The 20,480-nt window shown below is 38.1% G+C and overlaps 1 protein-coding gene, 1 long non-coding RNA gene and 1 pseudogene across 3 annotated transcripts; 2 read left to right on the plus strand and 1 right to left on the minus strand.

The window, feature by feature from the left end:
• LOC115421388 (solute carrier family 45 member 3-like) overlaps window positions 1–3,522 on the plus strand; it is a 47,581-nt pseudogene extending 44,059 nt beyond the window's left edge.
• Window positions 3,523–4,948: 1,426 nt separating this feature from the next.
• LOC115421405 (uncharacterized) lies at window positions 4,949–20,168 on the minus strand. Of its 2 annotated transcripts, none has more exons than XR_003935670.1 (3): window positions 20,079–20,168; window positions 14,950–15,090; window positions 4,949–5,295 (listed from the first exon to the last, which is right to left on the minus strand). It is a non-coding gene; the product is annotated as an uncharacterized LOC115421405 (long non-coding RNA). The 2 variants fall into 2 exon arrangements; XR_003935669.1 differs by lacking the exon at window positions 4,949–5,295 and adding an exon at window positions 8,031–8,597.
• On the plus strand, window positions 8,910–14,612 carry LOC115421401 (fibroblast growth factor 6-like). Its single transcript, XM_030137286.1, is given in 6 exon segments — window positions 8,910–9,081; window positions 9,084–9,232; window positions 9,234–9,255; window positions 9,847–9,950; window positions 13,001–13,118; window positions 13,121–14,612. Coding segments are annotated over 6 exon segments (621 nt in total). The 3' UTR covers window positions 13,177–14,612.
• Window positions 20,169–20,480: the final 312 nt, after the last annotated feature.

The raw sequence follows: 20,480 nt of genomic DNA on the forward strand, positions 1-20,480 counted from the left end.
TGGTTTAATAATATTTCTGTGACTGTATAAGTTAAAAAGACCAGTTACTATCATTCTTTTCTGTGTAAAGGTATCACTTTATCAGTCAGTATTTGTTTCAGCAGCAAGATAACATGTTATTCAAACTCTGCAGTTTACATTGGACTGAGCCAACACTTTTAATACAACGCTAACGAATACAGTTGACAAACATTAGTAACTTGCTAGCCAGCAACATTTCAAGCCAATCAACCATAATGCAAAGTGCTCTGTAATTTACCATTATTACACCAGTATTCAGGCCATAGGACTGTGAGATTGCCCAGTCCTAATTCGTAGTAAATTCAAGAACCTTAATTGAGGGATGACTAAATCCTTCATTAAATGTTGAGTATTGAAATGGATAATCATGCCAAATATACAAACTCTATTAAATGAGCATACAGGCTATATACAGATAGGTGACAAATTAAACGAAAACCTAATTATGGTAGTGTTTTCCATGGTGACTGGTTTGGTTGATGGCCAGTTTTTTAAACACAACTGAAACACTTTTTGGAGTTTGTTTTTTGCGGATGTGTGTGAGGACAGCACTGTCCTCTGCCATCATCAAAACATGAATTGGGGATCTATCTTCTAGAAGAATGTGTGTTGATCACTCATGTAGAATTGACAGACTCATAGAATCAGTGCCAAGGAGGAATGAAACTCATTTGTCATCTGTTTCTCCATCTAAAATATATTTTTTAGTATATTCTCACATAGTATAAGTCCAGGTTTCAAAGAGAACTCACTGCTAGCCTTGATGACTATACTATAAGCACTGTTTTTGCAGTACAATGCCATAGATATTGATGTAAGAACTGAAGTGATTTTGGTCATCAAGGAAAACCATAGAAATGGCTAGATATCGGCTCTGAAATTAACTCTTATGAGCTATTTTGGTTATCATTATATTTGTCCAAACAAATGTACCTTTAATTTTACCAGGCATTAAATGAACAAGAAATTGAAGAAAACAAGGTTGGTCTAATATTTTTTTCCATGACTACTTGCAAACATTATCCATCTTATGATTGTTCATACCTACTGTTTAGTGATGATGTTACACTCATGAAATGTATTCGGTGTTTGTACCTCTGAAAGACAATATGCCTATTGAGGCGTTTACATGGCTGATGCTATGTTACACGCATTCTCATATTAAAATATGGAAAAGTGGCTAGGGGGCAGACTTGTCCCAATCTGTTGCTTTCCAAGTCTTTGATGATGGTTAAACGTAGGTGTGATTCTCCTTCAGATTGAAAATGCGATCCTTTGTTATGGCCATGCCGCTCTATCGCAGCTTTGCAAACTGGGCAAGTTGGTTTGTGACCAGTGCATCAAACTCTTCATAAACAGGCAAAGGCTACATGTTACAGGACCGACATTAAAACCTGGATGGAGACACTTACTCAGAAAGTGTTGCTTCCAAAGAATCGTCCAAAAACTGAAATCATATTAGCTATTTCCCTTTGTCTTCATCAGAATATACTGTTTTCAGCATATGTAATTATGCCTGCTGTATCCAATGTGTGTCAAATACAGATATTGTCTGCAATATTATTGAATGTAGAGGACATATTAGGTGGTTGTAAGTATCATTTCATATACTTTACTGGATGGCAAGCATGGAGGGTGATTTTTAGTGACTTTCTAAGGGTTTTTTCCCCCTCTACCTCTATGCCTATGTGTTTGGGTGTTTTAGAATGATGATCAACATTAATACATGCAGTTGTTGTTTCAGGTATCCGTATGGGCAGCCTGGGTTTGTTTCCTGCAGTGTGCTACCTCAACGTTCTTCTCACTGGTCATGAGTCGACTGGTTCGCCATTTTGGTTCCCGATGGGTCTATCTGAGCAGTATGGTGAGCTTCACGGCGTCTGCTTTGGTCATCTGCATGTCCAAAGTGTGGTTTTGGTCACGTAATGGCGGCCCTAACCGGCTTTGCGTACGCCACGCTGCAGACATTGCCCTACACGCTCACCTGCCACTACACAAGGAGAAAGAGGTGAGTGGAAAAAAGTGGTGATTCAAACATATGGCTGGGCAGTACAACAATGATATTTACCCTCCTGAGACCCAGCAATGCAGTTTTGTCCTCTGTAGTGGACAAGAAAAAAAAATGCTGTTCACTGCAATAAAAAATCGTATCTGAAAAAACTGTTACATCATGCTTTTCCCAATCAAGGCAGTTGTAGTGTACAGTCGTTGAAAAAATACTTAGACTACCCTGTTTTCTTCAGTTTCTTGTTCATTTAATGCCTGGTACAACTAAAGGTACATTTGTTTGGACAAATAGAATGACAACAACAAAAATAGCTCATAAGAGTTTAATTTAAGAGCTGATATCTATCCATTTTCTATGGTTTTCTTGATGGTTTTCTTGACCCAAATAACTTAAGTTCTCCATCAATAGCTATGGCATTGTACTGCCAAAAACAGTGCTTTTAGGCATTCCATGTTTTCTTTTCTGTCTGTTTTAGTCACATGATACACACAGGAGTCAGTACTTGATTGCATAACCATTGTTTTTGATGACTTATGATGGTCTAATAATTTTTTCCGTGACTGTATATTGTAATGTAATGTATAAAAAGCATATTACTATTTACAGGGTCTCAGGAAGGTTGTCACAGTTTAGTTATGTAGGCATTTTTTGTTTCCATGTTCACTCAAAATCTTTTACTGTTTTGTTGTGTTCCTTAATGCACTCCTATTTTAACATCATTTTCATCTTGATGAGTAAGACACTTTTGGCGCTCATTTTTCTTTTTCATTAAATGTCACAGAAATGGGCAGAAAACAGACAAAATGGGCAGTAAATTACAAAACCGCCAGACTCATCTTGCTATGTCCTTATTGTCATTATTAATCTTACTTAGTCTTTTACATTGTTTTCCTGTAACTAATGACCAACCATCTGTGATTTCACATTTATCGACTGCTGGATTTTTTTTTTCTGCACTGCCCAGTATAACCAATAATATGCATCCATGGATCCCCTTAAATCTGTTTGATTGATAGTCGAATCTGTTCTATTTTTTCCAGGTCTATATGCCAAAAGGAAACCAAAAAGCGTGCATAAAACGGTATTGCAAACAAGCGGGACTCCGTGTTTTTGACCCCTGTGGAGAGGAGGTTGGACTGAACCACCAAAACAGGGGCCACCCTATGAACATCCCTTTTTCAAACAGGACACTTACGAGTTCTCTCAGCCCACATGGCCCGAACGGCTCGTCCCACTGCTTGTGCGGTGCCGCGCAGGAAGAGGCGGAGCCGGGTTACGAGACACGCGGCGTGGGCTTGGACTTTGCCATTCTAGACAGCACCTTCCCTGCTCTCTCAGGTTTTTCCCACCCTCTTCATGGGCAATGATCGTACAGTTCGCTCAGTCCGTCACTGCCTACATCGCCCTGCTCCGCCATCTTTGGCGCCGTCGCCATCTACTTGGCCAGTCAGATTGTCTTCGACCAAAAGGACCCTGAAAAGCTGAGGACGTAAAAGGCGTCAGGGGCGATGGGAATAACGAACAATCAGTCAAGTCATTCAGGCTCCGTGGGTGGAACTCAACAATGCACTACAATTCCCAGAATGCCTTGCTCTCGTAATACCATTTGTTTGCTTTGTATTGTGGAAGTGTGTGTCCTTTAAGTGGCGGTGTGGCAGGATACAAGAGAAAGTGTCAAACAAAGGAGGAGATTTTCTGCTAATTTCCTTGTTTGCGCAGGGATTGTTAGCGCTAACCTAAAAGTCAACACCAACTCTATGCTTGGGTCACGTGTGGTCTTTACAGAAAGGTATTGAAATACTCCGGAAATCCCCCTAAATATCTTTTTTTTTTCCTTTCCGCTACATTATGATAACATCTGTCCATTGTCCTTTTTCTCAGGTACCACCAAACAGATTTACTGTAGAACTCACCAACCTCTGATGCACAGCTTACTACATTATTTACATGTTTTTTTTTTTTTTTCCACACCACTTACAGTTTTTTTTGTTCATACATGCCATATTTGGCTCGCATAGGTCATCTGCAGCCTCCACAATCCACTTTGGGTTATGTTGTTACTGAGGGAGGCCTGTTGTCCTTCACATACTGTTGGCAAGATGGAAGGTAATCTGTCTTATTTAAATATATATATATATATATATATATATATTTTTTTTTAAATCAGCAAGAAAGATTAAGACCAACACATTTTCCCCTTGTTCCTTCCCATTCAAAAAACGGAATCACAGGTGTGAAAATCGAATGAATCTGATGGAAAAAGACAAATTCACCTGATCTTCTGGCTTGTCCCCTGCTCTGTGTCATTCGTTTACTATGAGCAGTCTTACTGTAAATATTTTGTATACAAATTTACTGTATATCCCTAGGGAATTTTGGTATGCAACTGTTGATGGTGAGGGTTTATCGACTGTGGTGGCTTAAGAATGAAGCTCTTTACTGAAACTGGAAACATTTTATCAAACGTCCTGATAATCAAGAGAATTGTTTGCACTTGCTCATTCTTTTCTAATGATGCTTCTGATCAGGATACGTGTCTCAGGTTAGTGTGCTGGTTTTTGTTTTGTTTTTTAATGTCCATCCTCATTTTTATGCCATGATAAACACTTTCCTTGTAGCCTAAACTCTCATATTTTACTTCATTCTCTCAGTGACAATCTAGTACATCCAGATGGGTGGTTATGCTAACGCTGTATGTAACATGTCAGAAGGATGATGCTCTAATGTAAGCCCACTTCATATGCACCCATTCCTTAACGACCCAAAAAAAGATAAGTCATGCAGTATATTACAACTATTGGTTACTGAGCGTAGGCACTATACATTGACGTGCTGAGCGGCCAAGCAAGTTGGTGTGTGTGTGTGCATGTGTATATGTAAGGATGGGCAGCGACAAAAAGCTATGAGTAATATTTAAGTGTGAGGCTTATGGAGAGTGATAGGACTCAAGTGGACAGTTTCTGCAATCACATCACTTCTAATGAACTGTACTGACTTGAGTCTAAATGATGATGTATGTCTAAGTGCATTGTGGCCTTGAGGTTTTTTTTTTTTTCCTAAATCGCCCAGTCAATGTAAACACCATGTTTGTGTTGCAACCATCATTTTGCAACCAGGTATGTGATCCCGAATGTGCTGTGATGAATCCCTTTTAACAGATACAAACAGACCTGAATCCTGATGTTCTTGCCCGGCGCGTGCTCTGTATGGGAGAAGTAAAAAACTGCAGAGGATTTGTTTGAGGTGCAGAAAAGAACATCTTCACCCTGAAATGAAAAGATTAATATTGTTTCACAGTAGCAGGAGTCACAGAAAAAAAAGGTTGTTTTTCAAGTGCCTGTACATTTTTCAAAAGAACATTTGTACATATGTATTTATTTATTACGCTTTTATTAAAAACAAAAAATAGCATGTATTCAATATTGGCCTTTGGCATCTAGGTGCAAAGGTGAAGGCTGTTTCTGTGAAAAAAAAAAAGATAAATTATTTTGTATAGATGTGGTATAAAAGCATCCTCAAAGTTATAATTATCTTTAGCATTAACCACTTTAGAGTTGAGAACTTCACAGAGGTTATGTCTGATGCTTTCCGTCAGTATCCGTATGGGCTGCAGATGAGCACTACTGAATCCGTAGACATAACTCTATCCGTCACACAATTGCTTGTGATCTGGGGTTTTGTGGTGGATCTAGTGCAACTAAAAAAACCTGTCTATTGTCAACACTGCTTTTATGTGGGTCTTATATAACCACTTATGTCTTCTAATCAGATGTCTGTTCTATTGTTTTCCTTAACAGATGGACATTACAGATACCTGGGTTGCATTTTTCAGTCCCCGCTTTTCAACCAAATGTCTGTTTAATTAAAAAAAAAAAAACAACAGCAAAAAGTGCCAAGGCCAGAATTTAAGGCCAGCTAAGTCATTGGGTTTTGATGTTACTGATCACTTTTTTTTTTTTTTTTTTTTTTTACAAGTTTGTTACAAGTTTTCTGTTAGTGTCATTCTTGCATTACAGCCATAATAAGAAGTCGCATTTTGATTCGATACACATCCATCTGATTGTGTATAAATATGCAGTCGCCAAATAGGTTGTATACAAAATAAAAAGATGGCATTGTTGATAAAATATTGTCCATGAGTGTTCTTTATGAAAAACCTTCCCTTTCCTAACACTGAATTACAATATTTTGTTATTTTGCCACAATAATATAAATCCTATTTTTAATATAAAGTGGCATCAAATTTAAAGAGTGCGGCATTTGAATCAGTTGTACCTGATGTCTGTGCATGTGTTTGCCTTGGTTCCTAAACACAGGTGTCAAACATGCTGGCCCGCGGGGCCAAAACCGGCCGCCAAAGGTTCCAGTCTGGCCCGCAGATGAATTTGCAAAGCGCAAAAATTACAACTTAAGATATTAACAATCACGGATGTCGAAGTCGTTTTGTTCAGGTTCCACATACAGACCAATGTGATCTCAACTAAAATAATAGCCTACTAACCTATAAATAATGACTCAAAATTTCTTAGTTTAATGTGAACAAACTATTACATCATATCTATAGATACTAGTAATGATAACTCCAAATTTTTCTCTTTGTTTTAGTGTAAAACTACATTAACTGATGAAAAATATTAACATTTACAAACTCTCCTTTAACACTAAAATGCGAAAAAAACTGGAAATGTTGAAAGTGAAATTTAACATTATTTCTCTATTATTAAATATTTTGTGCCTTTGTAGCTCCAAGTCTGTAATATATATGCATGTATAAATGGTAAATTGAGGTGTAATATTGTTAAACTTGGCTAATTATTTTTCTCACGAAATTTCAGTTTTTTTCAGGTTTATTCACATCATTTTTGTTGGATAGTTTTGCAAATGTAATATTTTTGTAATTTAATTTTGATTGCACTAAAACAAAGAGAAAAACTTGGAATCGTCATTATTTACAGGTTATATGCTATTGTTTTACTGGTCCGGCCCACTTAAGATGAATTGGGCTTAACCCTTTCATGCATGAATTATGAGAACCTTAATCAAAATTTTTTTTCCTGAGTGTTTTTTATTCCTCTTAGGCATGAAAAAAATAATGTGATTGAAATTTTTGTTTTTTTTTTATCAATCTATTTTTCATGACGTTACAAAAATGTCCAAAATGTGTTTAATTTTTGAAGCAAAAAAAACACGTATTTACTGTCATACTGTGTGAAACGATGAAATAATGTTTTTTTTTTAATGTTGCCAATCTCACGTTTTCTTCACATTTTAACTACTATAATAATAGTTATTACTCACTCAAATAATATGCAAAAAACAACAAAACACAACAACTTAAAAAAAACAACAAACTGTTAATTACAGTCTAATAACAATTGCATTTGATTTTACACTCAAATATGTTTGCTGGAGGTCAGGTTTATCAAGAACAGGAATGTTACAGTCACGGTATGAATTGTAGTGTATTATGGGATGGTGCATAAGTATCCACTATGTTGGTTGATATGCAAGTAAAACAACAAGATCCATGCATATACAAGAGTAACAGCTGTAGAATAAACTGTCCACTGGGAGTGACCACTGTGCATGAAAGGGTTAATGTGGCCCCCCTGAACTAAAAGAGTTTGACACCCCAGGTCTAAACTCTGAAGATGGGACTAAGAAAGACCTTTGGAATGGTGCCATCCTTTGGAAATCATGGAGAACTGATGTGTGCAGGACAGGCTGCTGCTTGGGCGCAACAGCGCTGGCCCCGCTGACGCATGGCATGCTGCTGGTGGGCATTATCTATTACATGGAAAAAGGACGATAGGCTTTCATGTTGCTGGGAATGGCATGCCGGCAATGTGTGCCATTTCATGACAAGCCTGTACAGTTTGCTCCTCGCAGTTCTCACGAATGCACCACGGCAAATCCACGGGTATGGTGTACTTCTAAATATATTAGGCTTTATTATTAAAAATGCCGCTCCTGGCTTCTGCTATATAAACTGTAGGACTGAGGGATTTGGTATCTTTGACCCAAGGACACGTCAGCAAAGGCAGATGCTGGTCCTGAACCCTGATCTTTGAGGCCCTGCTGGTGGTCTGGACTGGACCAGCTGGTGCGTCAGGGTTAAGAGGAGGAAAAGAACAGATTTTTTTTTTGCCGGGAAAAAAAGTTCTTGTACGACGCAGCAGAAGACGTGGGACCACAAGAGCCCTGTCATTGCTCTCCGGTGACAAGTGGGCCTGTTTTTACACCTTCCTTCTAAATAAGGAAGCGGCCTGACAGACATATGACCACCGACCCAATTTGGGAGCAGCCCTAATGTCCCATCGCGTCCCACGGCCGCTGAGCTGAACGCTACCAATAAGGTTCCTCCACTTCCAGTCCGGCAGTGACAGCAGCCTTTTTTCCCCCCCTTCAACTCTCCTCAGACTTTTTGTCCTGCTGTCAGCACCCTCTCCACCCTTGTATTATCCCCAGCGGTGAAGTCAGCATGATGTCATCTAGGGATGCGATAGCTGTGGCAAGGTTGAGACAGGCTTTTTGGTGAGTGGTGGAGGATTGAATCTGAAGCGTTTCACTAGAAGGAGACAGAGAGGGGAAAAGAGAGAGAGAAGAGAGAGTGTGAGCGAGAGAGAGAGGCGCGGAGGAGCTGCAAAACATGGTAATCACCACCACCAACATCACCATCACCAACATCACCATCACCTCCAGCTCCAGCTCCAGCTCTGCCGTGCGCTCTCCTCCTCTGCACCGGGGCTTGCGTTTCATGCCCAAAGCCCTGATCTGCGCTCCAAAAATAACCCTCAGCCAGCATGCCGAAGGAAGCAAAACAAGAAGAGCGGTATTTTTAGGGTCATTAATTTCGACCACGTGGCCCGAAGGTAAACGGATGGCCGTTGCGCAAAGGCTCCTCGTCAGTATGTCCTGCGAGGCCGGCACGCCGCACTGGACGCTGACCGCGGTGGTTCTCCTGGGCTTTCTGCTGGGGATCGTGTCAGCGTACCCTTTACCGAGCAGCCGGACAAATGCAACTTTACTGGAGAAAAGATGGGAGACCCTCTTCTCCGCTCTGTACTGGGGATCTCCGGGGAGAAACCGGAGCTGAACTGGGAGAGTGACTATCTGCTGGGCATCAAAAGAGTGCGGAGGCTCTACTGCAACGTGGGCATCGGGTTTCACCTTCAGATCCTTCCCGACGGCAGGATAAACGGTTGTACATAATGAAAACCAGTACAGTGAGTTAAACCTCCAAACCAATGTAATGCAATAGACATAAAAGAGAGAGAGAGGGCAGAGTCAATAAGCATGGATCTGTGATGAGCGGCCTCTATTAATTTGCATGATCATATGTCATCCGACTCTGAGGGAGCATTGGATTTCTTCCACGGCAAAGACAAATCTATTAAAAACAAGTATCCATCAGTACTGAACACCCCTCTCCTCCTCCTCCTCCCCCCCCCCCCCCAAGCTCAACCATGACATGAATGTATGGACGCTTTTAGACACAACTTATTTTTACGCAGCCCCTGTGAGGGCGGTCCAGAGACCAATAGCCGTGCACGTCAATGCAATTACTGCAATTATTGCAATGGCATGAATGCGCTTAATTGACACGCGCGTGGATGCAAAATGTAAGATGGGGTGAAAAGATGCAGAACAAAGGCTCGGCATGCTGCGCAGCAAATCTGCAAGGTTACCCATAGACGCAGAGACAGAGCGCACAATGCTAGGATATTAGAACAGAATATGCAAAAAACCTCTGTTGGTATTTCTTTTTTTTTTTTTTTTTGTCATCTAATATGATATTTCTTTGTCCTGTGTGTCAGGTCTAATAGAGATCTCTACGGTGGAGAGAGGGGTGGTGAGCTTGTATGGGGTGAAGAGTGAGTTGTTTGTCGCAATGAACAGCCGTGGGAGGTTATACGGAACGGTAGGTATGCACAGAATTTCATTTATTGTCCCACAATCCTTAAAATAGGACGCACTGTGCAGCATGAGCCACCTTTTTTTTTTTTTTTTTAATTCTTATTATTATGATTTTGCCTGTCATATTATAGGATGGGACTCCTGGGATTGTATGTGAAATCCATATTTCTGAGGAAGATGTAAAAGCTGTGCAGCCATAATGTGCCAGATCTGATAGTCTGTGATGATGTGGTTAACAGATGCTGGATATATGGATGTATTGTGGTCGTATGTGTGTGTGTGTGAGGAGAAATAGAGGGAGGAGGAGGAGGAGGAGGAGGAGGGATCCCCCTGCAAAGAAACCTGTCAGCGGAAAATCGATTTTAATGGCAAAGCGCTTCTTTTTGCAGGACAGTGCATCCATGTCCTGAAAGGCCTCCAACACCTCTCCACTCCAAACAAACTCAGAAAAGTCTAATTAAATATCCAACAAAATTAGACACCTGTCAAAAATACAAGCTTCTGAACATCCTAAATAAGACTGTGATGAAATATATGATGCTTGTGAAACCCTCAGTAGAGCATCTATGGTGTCCCCAAAGAACCTTGAGCAGATATTGCATCACTACTGTATTGCAGCAGCCCACCTAATGGGAGTCACTGTGGAACTTTCACGGTGCTCCAGCTATGATAGGATTTGGTAAAAAGTGTCTGAAAACCAGCTACTTAGTATTGAATGTGTTTAGAGTGGTATGAGTGTGTGTGGGGAGGTTGTCATGGGTCTTAAGTTGAAATATTTATAACTTGGAAATATTTAGCGTAATACCGTGAAAAGTGAAATACCACTGGCAGTTTTTTCTGGTTAAGGATTAGAGGACACGTGGTGATACCCCTCACTGTCCTGATATGTTAAAGCAGGGGTGTCAAACATACGGCCCCTGGACCAAAACCAGACCCTGGGATGAATTTTCAAAATGAAAAGAACTACACATACAATAATGACACCCTTGATTGTTACTAACATCTTATTTCAGAGGTCACATATAGAACCAATACAATCTCAAGTGGGTCGGACCAGTAAAATAATAACATAAACCATAAATAATGACAAATCTACATTTTTTTGGTTTTCGTGTAAAAAAAAAAAAAAGGTTAAATTACATGAAAATTTACATTTACAAACCATTCTTTCACAGAAAAGGAAATAACATGAACACCCATGTAAAGCCTGAAATGATAAAATTAAGTGCAATTTTAACAATATTCTCTAAGTTGTAATGCACAGTTGTCGTAATAGTAATATTGTAATGTATAAATGAGAAGCTGATGCGTAATTTTTAAAATTGCACTTATTTTTCTTTTTTTCTCAGGTTGTTCATTAGAGTCAATTTTTTTTAAAGATTATTTGTATATGTAAGCATTTTCATTATGTAATTTTACTTTAACTTTAAAACAAAGAGAAAACTTTGGCGTTGTCATTTTTTATAGGTGATTGTTAGTATCTTACTGGCCCAGCCCATTTTAGATCACATTGGGCTGCATGTGGCCCCTGAACTAAAATGATTTTGAGATCCATGTGTTAAACACTTCCCCACACTCTATATCTTACTATTATCTTTTTTTTTTTATTTCTGGCACATAGACATCATTGTAATCCAAACTCTCATCCTGAATAGCGATCAGTTTTTACACTGTGTGCACTTTTGATGTTGATATTTTTATGCTTTGTTGTGCTGTTGTGCCTTCATAATGATAAAATAACACTTTATCTCAGCTTTATTTTCTCTGTGATCGATGAGGGGGTGGTGTCTCGTCGTGTGCTGCTGACACGCAGCTGTAGCTAACATATTCCACAGAGAGAGAATGTGAGGCTGTTATCTGGTCATGAGGGATGAAGCGTTAGCTTGTGAGCGGGTTGATGATCTGATAAGAGATTGAATTAGGCCGCCTGGCCTCTGACGGGGAATATTTGCTCTTGAGTGTCTGCTGTGCATCGTCATGCGTTGTCACAGAGTGTTCAGATAGTTCGTATTTAGACATTACATAAAATGCTTCATAGGGTTAAACATTTTCTATGTAACAGTCCTTCTATGACTTATTATCAAGGCTTAACTGGTTTAGAAATAACCTCAAAACACTCAGTGCTGCTGTGACAAAGCGTAAAACCACATTAGAGATAACATTTATTTTCCCCATTACAACTGCCAAGATTATTCAGTTCATTTATTACACTGGTCGACTATGTTTTTTGTTTTTTTTGTTTTTTTGAGGTGGGGGGGTGGGGATGTATTATCTGCTTCAGAGATAAAATGTGCTAAATCTTACATACTTTGATAAGATGAAGAGCAAATAACAGAAGTGTTGACTGGCTGAGATACATGATAAAGTGCTTTTTTAAATATATCTATACATAGGTTTCTGTACTTTTATAGAACAGCTTTATCAGTCTGATATTAGAAGAAATGTGTAAAGTGAAAGTAGTCTAATGTGCAGACAGTGTTCTAGTTGAGAGACAATCCTAATTGGTAATTCCCCATTCTCTCATTAATTCATAGAATTTCACATTTTGACCTTATACTGTATCTTGAAAACTACTCAAATTTTCCTCATTAGAGACCTAATCTTGGTAAAGTTTCACTACTTTTACTCTGGAAGAATTCTGTTGGTAGACCAGTATTACTTGTCAACTATTAAATCAGGCAGCAACTAAACTGACTGAAAATTATCTGAGTCCAGCTTCTTAAATTGGAATATTGACTGTTTTTTTTTTTTTTTTCTATGACAATAACCTCACTATCTGCATATAATTTTGGATCAAACAAGACATTTAAGTCATGTTTAGCATTGGGAGCACTGACTTTTTTCACTGTTTCCAGACATTTTATTGACCAAACAACTAATCAAGAATAAAAATAACCCCAAGTTGCAGCTGTATATAATGTGAATAATGTCTTCGTATTCCTGTGCATTGCTTAGCGTGTGTTTTAGAAGTTTTCCTCTCATGCAGTAGCTTCAAACAACCAACAGTCCTATCCTCTGTCAAACTCACACTGTCTGTCTCCTTGTCTTCTCCAGACAGTCTTCCATGACGAGTGCAAGTTCAAGGAGAGCTTGCTCCCGAACAACTACAACGCCTATGAATCTCTGGTTTACAGAGGCTTCTACATAGCACTCAGCAAGCATGGCCGCGTCAAGAGGGCAACAAGGCCACCACTGCCATGACTGTAACGCACTTCCTACCCCGAATATGAGCAAAAACTGGCAATAACAAACTTATTTGCACATGTGGATTATTTCCCAGGTAACATAAATACCGTGTACGTACATAAAACACAAAATGGACTGTAAAAGAAAGAAATACCATTATATCTTATAGTATTTATTCAAACTTTATATGTATATTTGGGTAGCTTACTTTGAGTTAGAAATTATGGAAATGCCATTCTTTGCTGCTTTATGATTTTCATCATTTTGTAAAAGAAGGGGATGGAGGGGCTTGGTTAGTCCCTTCGGTTTTTATGGGTGCTTGCTGGATTTGGTCGAGCGCTTGCCCTGCCAGTGGATGACAGTTTGTTCTTTTGAAAATGATACCTTTTTATTACCTCAAAGCACCATATCCTGGGAAAAAGAAGAAGAAAAAGAGAAATGTGTGCATGAAATTTCTACAAAGAAGAATGCCTGTTTACTGAAAAAATGTTTTTTTTTTTCTTTTTGTTGTTTATCTATTAAGGACATTTCCCATCCTTTTATGTTCAATAGTTATTGTCTTGGTCACTGTCAGGGCAACCAGAGCAAATATGGCGGAGGTTTTTCTTGCTTTGTCATGAGGTAGCGGTGCCTTGAATTCCTACGTGCGGCCCCTTACCCTTGCATGCGAGAAATGTGGTGCTTGAGTCAGAAATAGGAACGAAACGCAAGTCATCACTCCCCTTAGACACCACCGGGGACTTTAGCCCAATTCCTCGAGGGCCAGAGGTTTCTCTACTTTATTTTCTTTCCGTATTTAGATCAATTAAGTAATTGAGACTCTATGCTGCACAGGACCCAGTGGAGCCTCTTGTTAAAATGGAAAGCTAGATTTAGAATCAGCACTCAACCCCCTCCTCCCTGTTTCCCCCATCCCCCCCATCATGTCCAAGGGAGCTTTGACAATCCCATATTTTACTTTTACAAATTTTGTAGCCGGATCATCAGGCAAGAGTGAGCGAGAGTGTATATGTGCTGGTATGCTTTTATTTGGAGTATGTATGGAGAAGTGCTCAGTTTGAGAGCAACTTGATTTGAAGGGGTTTTCTCTTGTGTCGTCAGAGGTAAATGGGGGTTTATGTGTAGCAGAATATCACAGACCTGACAAGTGGAATATGCTTATTTCTATCAGCGGTGTTTGTTATGTTCTCCCCAGTTCTAAATTGAGTTGGTCCAATTTGTTGCAATTAATATGTAGACCTTTGTAAATGACTTAAGCTAATTTATTTCCTTTTCGAAAATGAGTTTCAAGCAAAAGTGGTGACAGGAACTTATGGTACTATTTGGCACTTAGAGAAAGCATTTCAGTGGATGTCATTGATCCATCTATCTGTCTAAAAACCTAACTATGTGGGTCTGCTGTATTGATTTAAAATTGTGCAAATAATCCAGTTTGATGATGGGACAACTGGAAATGCTTTAGAGTTCATGATTCTGGGATTTGTGAACATAATTCAGGTGACTCAGTCTGTTTGACACGTAGAAGATGTCGATTGTGCTTATTGATCGTAGATTTTTAAGCTATTTATGCATATGAGAGGAAGAAAAGAATATGAGCAATGTTGTGTAAAGCGGTGAACCAAAGGGTCATGTTAGCGTTGTTCTTTCAGGCTTTGCGTATGCAGCATACCATACTTGAATACTGCTCGCACAGGAGGACAAAGAGCAAGCAAAGTTGTGGATAGCGATGATGTATAGAGGACTTATGTGCGACTCTGCATGTGGCACCCGTTGTTGATTTAACTTGGTGAGGATGTGAATAATGCAGGGGAAAATACCTGTGCATGAACGAAGAGGGCCCCTCGCTGCTTGATGTCGGACTGGATGGTCGAGCACCGGGCCTTGGGATTCTTGTCCTGTCCCATCTGAGCCATTTTTGTACCAAGGTCGGGGATGTAGACTTGGTGTCCTTTGTGTTTCTGATGAAGACACATTTTCTGGTTAGTCTCGGTGGCTTTTGTTATTTCACAGAGAGCTACACCTAGTTCTAGTCAGACTGTTTCTTGGTCAGGACATGAAATTTTGTCTTGTAATGTGCAATGAAACTCATAGATGTGAATCTGCTCCTTTCTCACACTTGACAGAGTTCGAATCGAGGTGCAATTGAGCTCATTTTTTAGCTCATTTTCTGAATTTAGTTCTATTTTAGTACTTAACCTGCAATATTCTACAAGCAGCAAACTACCAGTACGGCCAGCATGGTCAAATATAATCAACCCATAAAGACCCAGTGCTACTTTTGTGGCAGTTCCCAAATGAATTTGTCCCTCTACTTAACCTTTAAGTGATTTATCACCATTGATTGTAATATTATCTTCCTTATTTTGCATTTTTTCAGTTTAAATCATGTATATTTAATTTACTAATCATGTAGATGTTCATTAAAGCTCAGAGTAAAGTTGAGGGTTATATCAAAAACAGAGAAAAATGAAGAAAAAGTGATTTTTTCAACAAAATCTATCATTTACTGAATATAAACTATATCAAACCTTTCTTAAGTGATTTATCACCATTCATTCATATCAACATCTATATTTTGTAATTTATCAGTATAAATCAGGCATTTTCCTGTATTTAATTTACTGATCATGAAAATGTTCATAAAAGCTCATATTAAAGTTGAGGGTTACTATGACAAAAGCAGAAAAAACTGAAGAAAAAGTCACTTTTTCAACCAAATCTATCACGAATTGAACATAAACCAAGCATTTCCATCCACTGTTATTAGTCCATGTCCATGGGTTTTACTGAAGAATCAATGTTGTAGAAGATGACTGTGTTTCCACGTTAACTACGGAGCCTTTGAACATCCAAATGGGTCATATGTGATGACCATGAAAAGACGACAACCTGCATTTTACACCAATTATTTGCATGGATTGATAGAATTAATGAATCAGCAGGTGTTAAACAGTTTAGATCAGTAGATGTTTTTGGTTGCCGGTGGATGTTTGGGTCTTTATGGGTTAAAAAAAGTAGCAAAGCTCTTACTGATATCATTTTTTACCTCATGCCCTTTGTAACATTACTGTAACGCACTGACAAAATGTCTGTGAGCAATGGTTTACGTGCCCTTTAAGCTCCAGCTCGTGTCTAGTAGCAGAGGCGAATGTGCAGTATCTGTTGAGAATGAGTGCGCATGTGTCACGTGTGTGTCGATGTGCATGTGTGCATAAGTCCAATGAGCGCTCTCCTGTCATGTTCAGTTTCTGCCAAAGCGACAGTAGAGATGGTATCAGATCAATTTACCTTGAGTCAGGAATAACAGGGCATTGTCTGACTGTGCAAGCTGATGTACTGTACTCTCCATACGGGAGACAATGAAGGCAAGAGGGATGGTTAAAAAAAAACAAAAAAAAAGCACCACAGAGGCTACTGTATGAGGAATTTTTTAGAAAATAAAGAATGACTGTTGTTTGAGCTGGTGATTATGTAGCAAAAGGCCACGTTTAAAAAACAAAAAAAACAACAAAAAAAAAGAATCAAATGCTTCCAGGAAAGTTAAACAGGCTGGTAGACTGAATACTGTGATCCAAGAAAGCAACTTGTTACTCTCTAAAAGGCATGTTTAATGTTTCTTAATATTGTCACCACTGATAACTGTTTTTGAAGATTTTGCCTTGAGTATATTTTTAGTATCACCACCGATCTGAAAACGATCACTTGTAGCTATTTTTTTGGGTGATTTTGTGGCTGTGAGGTTGGTTTGAGAGGTGATTTGGCTATTTTGTCAAAGTATCCTTAAGGTGCACATTTTTTTTTTTTTAATTTAATTTGTGATGAACTGAGCAGGGGTAAAATGCTGTTTTCCTTTGCAATATTTTCATCAAAACAAGCCGACGTGCAAAGTCAAAAGTACTTGTTTTTGATGACGACATTATGTTAATTATGTCACTTCTGTTTATTATAGTATGTTTAGCCGGACACTGTCAGCAAACTGAGCGATGTTTTTATTTATTTATTTTCTTCGTGGCAGAATGGGAACTGTAGTAACAATGGCTTCTCAAATTGTAAGGGACACCTAATATGTTGATATTGTGATTTCACACCAGAAGCAGTTCGGCTCGGTGTCGAATTCTCAACACGTGAGAGCTAAAAAATCTGACGTTAAGTACATATTACTGTTACGTGTTCTACAACTTTTGCATGTTTTGTTTTGAGGCAGAAAAAGGTTGTACGATCTAGCAGTAACTGACAGAAAAGTAGTTAAAGATAAGGAAAACACCACTTTGTCCACATGAGCCCCTTCTTCCTTAATTCCCCATTAGAGTCCTAAAGAGACAAGGTATGCATTATCCCTTTGATTAAAGATCCAGTGTCTGGATTTTGCCATTGTGCTTCTCATACCTGCTCAGCTGGTTTTACAATGTGTTGGTTCACAGGGAATCGGTGGTCTTTGGGAGGATCTGGGATCAGACTTGTATGTGTGTGTGTTTGTGTCCCTGTGTGCCGGCAGCCTTTGTGTTTCTCTCTCAGTTTTCTATTCCTGCACTGAGGGGAGAGTCCTTCCTCTGAGTCCCCCTCCTCTTTTTTAACATATACCTCACCTTCTGCCTTAGTTCCGATTATTGAAATGATTGTAAATTAGTTTGAAACAACAGACTTCTCCAATCATTTGTTTCTGAAAAATATGATGATGAGTAAGTAAAATACTATATTACAAATGGTTTTCCTTTTATTTTTGTACGTATGTGCTGTGCACAGCAGTCAACTGTATTCCTGAGATGATAATAAAAGACCTTTTGTAAATGTCTTGTACGATTGATTTCTTTTAAGCTGAATCTTTGTTTTATTTCATGTTTTTGGACAATAAATGATTAATGTATTTGTGATAAAGACAAAATATAGCTGAATAAGTACAAATGAATCAATTTTATGAGAGCCCATGACAATGAGACACCTTAAGACAGAGTAAAGTTGAGTGGCTTTTCATGCCACAGTATGTAACGCCCCCTTCTGGCTGCATGAAGCAATAGGACTAGTATTCATTTAAAGCCGTGTTGCCTAAAATATAAAAAAGAAAACCCATCGTGACCCAACTCACATTACACCATTGAAATAATGACAATAGCGAATTATATTACATGGATGTACCCGATATAGCCATAGTATGATCTTATTTTGAGAAGGTAAATTTTATGAAGCGAAAGAATGGACAAATTACAATGCTGTATTGAAAACGCAAGAAAAATAGACTAAATAAATAAATACATCAAGGCAGAGCTCACAGACTCTTTTTTTTCTTGAACATTAACAGTGAAATGGAAATTTAATCATTAAACTAAATAAAATCTCCTGCAACCCATAGGTCACATAATTTTTTAAGGTAAATAGCAACTAAAGAAATAAAAAAAAAATCCTCCTCATTTCTTAGTTTCCTTACTAATTTCTTTCAATCTTTGAAAAGAATGTATGTCTGTGACAGCTCATACCTGCCTCCCAGAGCATGTACAAATTTCCAACATTTCTTCCAGGTAAGTACACAATTCAACACGTGCATAATAAAGATTAAAGAAATTCATCAGGAACAACAACTGCCTTTGCTAAATAACTAAATTCAACATACAGTTATGTGCAAAAGTCCGTGGTCAACATTATGTTTGTTGGTTTATTAAAGTTCTAATGACCACACATATGTGTTTCTCAGTCTCTGTACTGAGACACAGTCTGGATATGTGCAGTATGTACGGCAGTAAAAAGACAAGTTTAAAGGAAAAAACAGCTTCTTTAAACCAAAATGTGACCTCTCTCTACACTTACCATGTCTTTAACCCCTCTGTTCAGACAATATTAGATATTACATTCATTTTCGGATGTTTTATACCAGCTTTTATTCAACCGATTTAATTCATTTAGTCTTTTTGTGTGGCTGTGCACATGTTTTCTTCTTGAATCTGAAGAAAGAGAATGAGTAGTGAATATTTCTGCTCATTTCAACTCTGCAGAAACATTCAAACTAAAGGTGGATGAAGACTTTTGCACACTAATCTCTTCTTATATGACTTTACAATTAACACAGGTCTTGTTTCACATGTTACATTTTTTTAGACATACAGTCGTGGAAAAAAAATATTAGGCCATCAAAGTTATCAAAAACAATGGTTATGCAATCAAGTACTAACTCCTGTGTGTATCATGTGACTAAAACAGACAAAAGAAAACATGGAATGCCTAAAAACACTGTTTTTGGCAGTACAATGCCATAGCTATTGAAGGAAGAACTTAAGTGATTTTGGTTATTATTAAGAAAACCATGGAAAATGGATAGATATCAGCTCTGAAATTAAACACTTATGAACTATTTTTGTTGTTATCATTATATTTGTCCAAACAAATGTGCCTTTAGTTGTACCAGGCATTAAAATGAACAAGAAATTGAAGAAAACAAGGGTGATCTAATATTTTTTTCCATGACTGTATCTGACAAGTACAATATAAAATATTGTCACTATGTTTTCAGCTCCTACTTCAGTACTGTAATATTGTGGAAAAGAAAACAGTCCTAAATATACCTCTGTTCTTTAACAAAACCTGTGGGAATGACAGTTGCTCCATTATCAATATTTATATGTATTTGTGTTTTGTTACTGATTATAAGAGCGATAGATACCAAAATGCCATCCAATCTAAATTAATAACAGATCTTTAAAAGAGACTGTTTTCGCACTTAACCAGTCATGAGCTTATTTTTAGTGTAAAAAAAAAAAAAAATTGTTCTCCAAATAGTTAAAATGCAGGGTGACAAGACAGGATGTGACAAATTGCGTAGGTATGTGCGGTTTAATTATAAACAAAACAGGTAATGAGTTATTGTCCTCGGATGTTGGGCAACATATTTAGACAAATTTTCTAAAAGTGTCATCATCTTTCATTTATTTGTAACAGTTTGTGACAAAAGGTGACTTACGGATTTAACTCTGTGGCCTTTATAGTGGACGTATGCTCTTCATCTTCTGGATTCTTTTATCCTTTTCCCTCACATGAAGATGAAGTTGAATCCAAACTGCAAGAAATAGAAATAAAAACACAGTTGATTAAAATATAATTTTTAATTTTCATGTATTGTTTATTAACTTTTTCATTGAAAATTACAAACATATCCTTTCACCCTTTTAGTTATTAGACTGGCAATTTTGTTCACATTCTCTCTTCGTTTCCACCTGAATATGCACAACCTTCACAAAAAAATAATCACACATATACATACACACACACACGCACCTGTAAATAGCCCTTTGTTTTGCTCAATGTCTGTCTTATGAATTCTCTTTGTTTGTTTGTTTGTTACCCCTGTCACAATACTTTGTCA

This window comes from Sphaeramia orbicularis, chromosome 6, assembly GCF_902148855.1.
Source record: "Sphaeramia orbicularis chromosome 6, fSphaOr1.1, whole genome shotgun sequence".
Taxonomy (NCBI): domain Eukaryota; kingdom Metazoa; phylum Chordata; class Actinopteri; order Kurtiformes; family Apogonidae; genus Sphaeramia; species Sphaeramia orbicularis.